The sequence below is a fragment of the Berghia stephanieae genome, chromosome 11 (assembly GCF_034508935.2).
Source record: "Berghia stephanieae isolate SIO BIC M18660-M18661 chromosome 11, UCSD_Bste_1.3, whole genome shotgun sequence".
NCBI lineage: Eukaryota > Metazoa > Mollusca > Gastropoda > Nudibranchia > Aeolidiidae > Berghia > Berghia stephanieae.
Window position 1 is genome coordinate 11,870,549 of NC_088370.1, and position 9,956 is coordinate 11,880,504.

General features: G+C 37.5%; 1 protein-coding gene across 3 annotated transcripts in view; it reads right to left on the reverse strand.

Moving 5' to 3' along the window:
• Positions 1-668: 668 nt before the first annotated feature.
• LOC144957230 (kynureninase-like) overlaps positions 669-9,956 on the reverse strand; it is a 71,281-nt gene continuing 61,993 nt past the window's right edge. For all 3 annotated transcript variants that reach the window (XM_078888302.1, XM_078888304.1, XM_078888303.1), the window contains exons 10-13: positions 5,624-5,750; positions 3,571-3,656; positions 2,721-2,966; positions 669-1,293 (exon numbers count right to left, since the gene is read on the reverse strand). In XM_078888302.1, coding sequence (XP_078744428.1) covers positions 1,168-1,293; positions 2,721-2,966; positions 3,571-3,656; positions 5,624-5,750 — 585 coding nt within the window. In that variant the 3' untranslated portion in view covers positions 669-1,167. The remainder of the gene's footprint in view (positions 1,294-2,720; positions 2,967-3,570; positions 3,657-5,623; positions 5,751-9,956) is intronic.

The following is a 9,956-nucleotide window of genomic DNA, read 5'->3' on the forward strand; positions in this document are numbered from 1 at the left end:
AAGACCGTTTAAAAGAGCGACTATGTGGTCTAGTGGTATGACACTCGCTTTCGGATCGGAAGGTCCTGGGTTCGAGCTCGCGCTTGGCGCATAATCAGTCTCTAAAGTGCACATATAAATATAAAGAAGAAAAAAATCCTTCCCCAGGCAACAAGTCCGGATAATGGAAACATCCGGATTGTGTAGGATTCTGGATTGGGTAGATGGGACTGTACTAAACTCTCGGACTCAAAGACCGTTTAAAAGAGCGGCCATGTGGTCTAGTGGTATGACACTTGCTTTCGGATCGGAAGGTCCTGGGTTCGAGCCTCGTGCTCGGCGCATAGTTGAATCCTTGGAAAAGGTTCTTTACTCGCATTCTCTCACTGTACTCAGGTGTAAAATGAGTACCTGTCCGTTAATAGTGTTGTCTTTGTCCGAAAAATTGCAATATCGCCTAACAGGCGTCATGTCTCGTCCTACATGTTAAATGTTGCTGTTGACCACGGACCGCTTGTAAAGCACATTTAGTGGATATTGCACTATATAAAGCTCAATTGTTTTTTTTTAAAAAGAGATGAGCCAAGATACACTATACCATGTGACTAACCATCCCTAAATGGTATTAGGTCAATGTGGGGCGGATGAAAACAAACAAAAATTTTGAATTTCAACTCAAACTTTCGAAATGTCAGTTAGATAAATATGCTTTAATCGATAGAAAGATTTTCATTGCATGAAATTCAAAGGGGTAAAAAAAATGTGATTATGGGTGAAAATTCAATTTTCAGCATAAAGGTTACTTGGGCCACAATAACGTTTTGAGTCAGTTTGAAATATAAGATAGATAAGATATACATTATAGATACTGAATGGACATTATCATAATACTCATCTAGCATCATTTATCTATATATTAACAAAGATTTATACATTACAATTAACTGGAAAACCTTTTGACAAAGAACCAGAAAATTACCCATTCTAACTTAGTAAGGAGTTGTCCCTTTCACTTTTTATCATACATGATATATATATATATTTATGAGTGTTGGTGGGTACTTGAACAATGGATTACGCTGACTGAAGAAGTGTAAAAAACACAGAAACGAGTCGTCTCGGCCAAAAAAATGTGAGTGAAAATTTACATTATATATATATATATAACTGTTTCACTTTTTGGTCTATTCAGTTACTTTTGGCCGCAGCAGCAATAGCATTGGAGAGGGCTGTGATAAATCGGTAGACATCTTTAAAGCTACAGTACATTGGGGCTGGAGCTATACGTATCACACTGGGCAGTCGTTTGTCACACTGTCAGGAGAGACAAAATATAAATAAATGAATAAATAAATATAATTTAACATAAATAGAAAAAAATAAATAAAGAGAGAAAATTTTAAAAATAAATAAATATTTAAAATAAATAAAAATGAATAAATAAATGAAGATTAAATAAATCAATTAATAGATTTTAAAAATTGAATTAGAAGCTCTATCAAGGTTACCATTTTAAAAATATTAACTCTATTGCGTTAAACATGGACATGAATATAAAACTAACACCAATATATTTGATCACCCATTCATGTGAATACAAGTGAGTTAATAAAAACTAGAGCATTTAACCCATAGAGGCCCGCTTCCCCTGGAGTCGCCCGCGACTGTTGAGGCCCGCATCGCCCGTCATCGCCCGCGGCCCCCGAGAAAAAACGGATCATGTTTACTTTGTTATTGCAACGAATCACTTCGTTTTATTCTAAACCGGAAACATCGTAAACGTAATGCGATCGTTCTATTTCCGTTTCGTTTTTACCGCACGTTTATATCGTTGATAACAAGTGAGTAATCGAATTCAGAAAAATAGCATTCCCGTACGTTGCGTGGCGCTAGAAATGATGTTTTGGAGAGTGGTGTGGACGATGAAGAGGATTTTGGAAATGAAAGCGATATCGAACTAGAAAGAGAAGATGTAAACGATGGTGGGGATGGACAAGACAAGGCGTTAGCACCTGATCAAGGTGATTCGGACACTGAATCGGAGTCCGAGATTGACGAAAATGACGGGAATGGGGGTGTGGGGAACGAGTTTTTTTTTTTAATACTTTTTTCCCAATTTATTGAAATCAAAACATGTCATGTTATATATCATTCGAAAGCAAATTTATCTGGCTATAAAAAGGAATTAAAATTATAATTTTATGTCATTTGGTTCTCGTTTAATAATTTTTTAACTTTGTGTTGGTATTTTTTTGTTAAGAGTTATGCCCCTTACACTGGGCCTCGGGGGAATTTTTTTTAGTAAACACCGGGCCTCTATGGGTTAAATAGGGCAAAGTCCATTAAACATGCTCAAAGCACTATACAAGGGATCTCTAGCCAACAGCAACTCTTAACATGTAGGTCGAGACATGACGCCTGTTAGGAAATATTACAATATTTTCTGACAAAGACAACACTGTTTAAGGCCAGGTACTCATTTTACACCTGAGTATGGTGAGAGAATGTGAGTAAAGAGGATTTTCTAAGGACTGAACTCTGCGCCGCTCGGAGCGCGTCTCGAACCCTGGACCTTCTGATCCGAAGGCGAGAGTCATACCACAAGACCACATAGCCACAAAAATACGCGATACAAATGAGCTGATGATTAAATTATGTTAACTGTTCCAAAATTCCATTTTTTAAAAGAAGCACAAGGAACCAAAATATTATATAAATAAATTTTTTAAAAAACAACTTACAATCACTCCTCTCTTCTCCAGCTCAACAAAGACCTTATCGACAGAAATATTAAACGCCAAAGATAGTTGGCATCCTCTCTGGTTAGGATCAGAAGGTGTAAAAATATCAACGTATACATTCTTCCCATCGTCAGCTGGTTTCTGGCCGGCTGGGCGCTGAAAATGTTTTTTGATGAGAATCTCAAGATACCCCGTCATAAGTAAGGATTTCTTTCGTAGTTCTTCCATACTGGTCTTCTTAAACACCTGGCAAAGACAGAATTTAAAAAAAACAAAAAAAACAAAAAAACAAATAGGGACTGTAAAGAAATTGAAATATTTATTTTAAATGAAATACTAAAATAGCTGAAAATGTGAAAAGTAAAAAGCATTGAATGAAACTGAATAAATCAGCTTTAACTCACTCAACCCTAACACCGACTTATATCCGTAGTTTCCCTGGGGTTACTTTTACCCCATGCCCATTTATTTCATTTATATGAGACAAATTATAGGCATAGAATCAAAGCTAATGTTTTTAGTTTTTGCATGTTAATGATAGTTGAAGAAAACTATCTATGAACATGCTCATTTTTAATACTTTTTCTTCCAATTTTGAAAAGTAGCAAAAATCTCTAGGATTGAGTGAGTTAAAAGAAAAAAGTGAGTAAAATATGTATAAAGAATGTTCTGGTTCAAAACCCCTCTGCAGCTAACAACAATACAAGGAAAATGAGAACATAATACATATTGCGTTATATAAATTATGCTCTCTTAATTTTTTTTTATTACAAGTCGTCTTTTTTATTTTTTTCATTCTATATCAGTTACTTAAGTCTTAGGGCACAAAATTAGGAATTTTACCACTCACATCAAAACTGGCTTTCATTGGAATACAGACGAAGGGAGATGCATTGCTGATTCTGTAGGCCCCAGCACCCTCAATCAGGTCCATCTCTGAGGGAAACAAGTTTTTTTTGTTTTTAAACAAACTAATTACATAGCTATGGATAAAATAATAATAATAATAATAATAATAATAATAATAATAATAATAATAATAATAATAATAATAATAATAATAATATAATAATAATAATAGTAATAATAATAATAATAATAATAATAATAATAATAATAATAATAATAATAATAATAATTAGTAGTAGGAGTAGTAGTAGTTAGTAGTAGTAGTTAGTAGTTAGTAGTAATAATAATAATAATAATAATAATAATAATAATAATAATAATAATAATAATAATAATAATAATGATAATAATAATAATAGTAATAATAATAATAATAATAATAATAATAATAATAATAATAATAATAATAATAATAATAATAATAATAATAATAATAATAATAATTTTTAAAAAATAATAAAAATAATAATAATAATAATAATAATAATAATAATAATAATAATAATAATAATAATAATAATAATAATAATAATAATAATAATAATAATAATAATAATAATAATATGATGATGATGATAATCCCATCTTTGTATTGAAAAAGAAATGAATGTTGTAAAATTATTAATAATCGGGATTTTAGAACTGAAAAATATGCTAATTTGTAAGCAAATATCCAAGATGGTGGCCGTCATCATGGCAACCATATTGTAAACAATGTTTAAAAATGTGTTTTCCTCCATTTCTAACCATGAGTTTTCCGTTGGGCATGTTTATATTGTTTATTTTCTATTTTTTTTTCTTCAAAAAATTGGTCTCTCCCCCGAGAAAACCCCTTAAGTCAAACATCTGAGAAAATATGAGTGTATGCTTAAATGTTAAATAGTGTTTTTACTGGTGTTGATGTTTTGTTTTGTTTATCTATTTTCAATAGTTTAAATGACGGAGAGATAATAAGGATCGTATTTTTATCTATTTATTTAATTATCTATTCTTTTATTCATTTAATTATCTATTTATTTAATTTTTTTAAAAAAATCTAATCATTTATTTATTTATTTTAAAATATATTTATTTATCTATCAAATTGTATTTATATTCGCTATTACTCCTTTGTACCCAGCATATTCGGACAATAAAGAAATTTTGAATTGATTTTTTTGTAGTGAATTGAATCGTCATATTAGTCAAGGACATGGAAAGAAAGCTAAATAGAAAGGGATAAAAAAATAAGGAAAAAAACAAACAACAAAACTCTTGCCCAACAACTTTTCGTGACTCCAAACAGCCCATATCTTTGATATATGAATTTAAACCTTTCACAACAGGATTTTTAGTTTTGCCATTTAAATATAATAATTTGGTTTGGCATGAGACAGGACCTTAATGACATTCATGTTGTTGTTGATGTGCGGCTATATGGTCTTGTGGTATGACACTTGCTTTTGGATCGGATTGAGTCCTTGGAAAAGGCTCTTTACTCACATTCTCTCACTGTACTCTGGTGTAAAATGAGTACCTGGCCATTAACATCGTTGTCTCTGTCCGAAAAATTATAATATCGCCTTACAGGCATCATGTCTTGTCCTAATGTTAAAATTGGCCAGGGACCCCTTGTAAAAGGCTTTGAGCACGTTTAGTGGATATTGCGCTTTTTCAAAGCTCAATTTGAATTTGATAATGATGATGGTGACGGCAACAATGATAATCAAGAAGATAACAAGTTAACTCACTCAACCCTAACACCGACTATATCCGTTGTTTACCCGGGTTACTTTTACCCCATGCCTATTTATTACATTTTTATGAGACAAATTATAGGCGTAGTATCAAAGCTAATGTTTTTAGTTTTTTTTTTGGGGGGGGGGGGGGGGGTTTGCATGTTAATGATAGTTAAATAAAACTATCTATGTACATGCTCATTTTAAATACATTTTTTCCAATTTTGAAAAGTAGCAAAAAATCTATAAGATTGAGTGAGTTAATAAAATTCTTACTGTTATCCATGACAAATCTTGTGGACAGCTTGTGTCCCCACCACCCTAGAAGTTTAGGGAAATCGTTGATTCGATGCCTCTCGTGCAGGAAAACCCCTGCCATGCTTCCTGCTCCGGAGTTGAGGTACTGATGGAGACACATATTCAAAAGGTTCTTCAATGTAGTTGAGCAAGAGTGAAGGGATATATGTGTGTGTATGTGTGTGTGTGTGTGCGAGAGAGTGAAAGGGAGAGAGGGTGAAAGAGTGAGAGGTACTGATGGAGACACATATTCAAAAGGTTCTTCAATGTAGTTGAGCAAGAGTGAAGGGATATGTGTGTCTGTGTGTCTGTGTGTGTGTGTGTGTGTGTGTGTGAGAGGGAGAGAGGGTGAAAGAGTGAGAGGTACTGATGGAGACACATATTCAAAAGGTTCTTCAATGTAGTTGAGCAAGAGTGAAGGGATATGTGTGTGTGTGTGTGTGTGTGTGTGTGTGCGCGAGAGAGTGAGAGGGAGAGAGGGTGAAAGAGTGAGAGGTACTGATGGAGACACATATTCAAAAGGTTCTTCAATGTAGTTGAGCAAGAGTGAAGGGATATGTGTGTGTGTGTGTGTGTGTGTGTGTGTGTGTGTGTCTGTGTCTGTGTGTGTGCGTGTGTGCGAGAGAGTGAGAGGGAGAGAGGGTGAAAGAGTGAGAGGTACTGATGGAGACATATTCAAAAGGTTCTTCAATGTAGTTGAGCAAGAGAAAAGGGATATGTGTGTGTGTGTGTGTGTGTGCGAGAGAGTGAGAGGGAGAGAGGGTGAAAGAGTGAGAGGTACTGATGGAGACACATATTCAAAAGGTTCTTCAATGTAGTTGAGCAAGAATGAAGGGATATGTGTGTGTGTGTGTGTGCGCGCGTGTGTGTGTGTGTGTGTGTATGTGCGAGAGAGTGAGAGGGAGAGAGGGTGAAAGAGTGAGAGGTACTGATGGAGACATATTCAAAAGGTTCTTCAATGTAGTTGAGCAAGAGTAAAGGGATATGTGTGTGTGTGTGTGTGTGTGTGTGTGCGAGAGAGTGAGAGGGAGAGAGGGTGAAAGAGTGAGAGGTACTGATGGAGACACATATTCAAAAGGTTCTTCAATGTAGTTGAGCAAGAGTGAAGGGACATGTGTGTGTGTGTGTGTGTGTGTGTGTGTGTGTGCGAGAGAGTGAGAGGGAGAGAGGGTGAAAGAGTGAGAGGTACTGATGGAGACACATATTCAAAAGGTTCTTCAATGTAGTTGAGCAAGAGTGAAGGGATATGTGTGTGTGTGTGTGTGTGTGTGTGTGTGTGTGTGTGTGTGTCTGTGTGTGTGTGTGTGTATGTGTCTGTGTGTGTGTGTGTGTGCGAGAGAGTGAGAGGGAGAGAGGGTGAAAGAATGAGAGGTACTGATGGAGACACATATTCAAAAGGTTCTTCAATGTAGTTGAGCAAGAGTGAAGGGATATATGTGTGTGTATATGTGTGTGTTATGTAGACTTCCTTGATCTTTGCCCAATGTGACTCTACATCTATGTCCTCCTCGAGCTCAGTAAGAGGTTGGAATCTATTACTCAACTGTAGTTTGAATTCCTCATTCTTTTCCCCATCAAGTGCATTCACCTCGAATTTTCTTCTTGTATGTGATCTGGCCCCGTGTTTTCTGAGTCGGAGCTTAAGCTTTGCCAATAGCAGGTGGTGGTCTGATCCAACATCTGCCCCTCTCCGTACTGTCACATCTTCCAATGAACGTCTGAATCTACGAGAGATACAAAAATGATCAATCTGATTCTCTGTCATACCATCTGGTGAGACCCAAGTTGCTTTGTGGATCCTCTTATGGGGGAACACTGATCCTCCAATCACCAAACTGTTGAATGCACAGAAATTTGCAAATCTCTCACCATTATCATTCATTTCTCCCATGCCATGACGTCCCATGATACCTTCATAGCCTACGTTATCCTGTCCCACTTTTGCATTAGCATCTCCCATCAATATGTTGATGTCTTTCCTTGGCAACTTGTCAATGACTTGTTGTAGCAGACCATAAAATGTATCTTTGTCCTCATCTGTTGCATCATTTGTTGGGGCATAGATCTGTACAATGTTCATGCTGATCTTCTTAATCCGTGTTGTAAAGGACGCCATGATGATCCTTTCTCCGCATTGTTCCCATCCTCTCAGTGACTTCTGGGCAAACTTGCTTAGAATTATTCCTACTCCCTGTGTATGAATCCCGTCCCCTCTCCCTGAATATAAAATCTTCTCCCCAGACTTGAGGTGTTTCTGTCCGGATTGTATCCAGTGGGTTTCGCTTACTCCAAGTATATGCAGCCTGTATTTTCTCATCTCAGTCACAACTTGAGAGCTTTTTCCTGCTTCATACATGATGCGAACGTTCCACGACGCAATTCGAAGCTGCTTGTTTGGCGAAGACGTCATCGGGTCAGCAGAGTCCTTTCGGCTTTGTCTGTTGTCCTTCATAAATTCTGTAATTCCAGAAACTCTTCGGTCGCCCAAGCTAAAAAAAGGATTTGGTTTGTCTGTCTGTGTTTCTGTAACGGTTTGAGTTTAACGGAAAGGGGTGTTAACCCTTTGCCAACCCCCAACCTGGAGGACCAGGTGACTCAAAGATGGGGGAATCACACACCATTAGTCGCCTTTTACGACACGCTGGCTTGGCGTTGGGCTATTCTTGACCCTCTCAGTTGAGGGACCCCGGACACCACACGGGGAACTTGCCACGGAGTATTGGGGGTAAAGAAATCGGAACATAAAGAATGGATAAGTCCAACCACCTTGGACCTTATTGAAAAGAGGAGAACAAGGAAGGAACAAGTGAATGCAAGCCGAACAAGGGCTTCAAGACTGGATGCACAAGAGCAGTATCGAGCCATAGCTAAGGAAGTCAAAAGATCTGTGAAGAAAGACAAGGAAGCATTCATGAACAGACTTGCAGAGAAAGCAGAAGCAGCAGCGACTGGAGGACACATGAGGATCCTTTATCAAACTACCAAGACACTTGCTGGAAAATATGGGAAACCAGAGGTACCAGTCAAAGACAAAGATGGGAAAACTATTTTTGGAAAAGAGGCTCAATCTGAACGATGGAGGGAACATTTCAACTGCCTTCTGAACAGACCACCACCAGACAACCAGCCAGAAATTTTGCCTGCAAGGAATGAGCTACCAATTAGCTGTGATCCACCATCGATAGCAGAGATTGTGGGTGCCATTAACAAGATGAAAAGGGGGAAAGCTGCTGGACCAGACCAGATTCCACCGGAGGCTCTAAAAGTTGATGCGGAAAGAAATGCTGAGGCGCTGCACCCACTATTTGAGAGAATCTGGAATGACGGGATATTCCCAAAGGATTGGAAGGAAGGACATCTTATCAAGCTTCCAAAGAAAGGGGACCTCAGTAATTGTAATAATTACCGAGGCATCACTCTTCTTTCTATCCCAGGAAAGGTTTTCAACCGTATTATTTTAGAGAGAATTAAGAATGCAACAGATGCTAAACTGCGGGACGAACAGGCAGGTTTTCGGAAAAACCGTTCAACCACCGACCAGATTGCCTCTCTGCGAGTCATAGTGGAACAGTCTATAGAATGGAACTCTCCTCTTATTGTCAACTTTCTGGATTACGAGAAGGCTTTCGACAGTATTGACAGAGCAACATTGTGGAAAATTCTGGCACATTATGGACTCCCTGAAAAGATAGTAAACCTCATTAAGGAAATGTATGAAGGATCAAGTTGCAGGGTTATACATGAAGATCAGCTTACTGACAGCTTTGAAATTAAGACTGGTGTCAAGCAGGGATGCTTGCTCTCTCCATTCCTGTTCATCCTTGCCATTGATTGGCTAATGAAGGAAACCTCCAAAGGGAGAAGAAATGGGATACAGTGGACCCCCTGGACACAGTTGGATGATCTGGATTTTGCAGATGATCTGGCTCTTTTGTCCCACACCCAGGACCAGATGCAAGCAAAAACCACAATTATAAACAGCCTCTCGGAATCAATTGGTCTAAGAATTCACCCTGCAAAGTCAAAGGTCTTGAGGATAGGTACGCGCCAAAGGGAGCAGATCAAAGTAAAAGATCAGGAACTCGAAGATATAGACACTTTCTGCTATCTCGGAAGTATAATTGACAAGGATGGAGGCACGGAAGCAGAGGTGAAAGCACGAATAGGAAAGGCACAGGCTGCATTCACATCTTTGAACAGAGTTTGGAGAACTAAAGATATCTCCCTTCAACTAAAGCTAAGACTTTTCAACTCAAACGTGAAGTCTGTCCTACTGTATGGATGTGAAACTTGGAACGCATCACAGGCATGT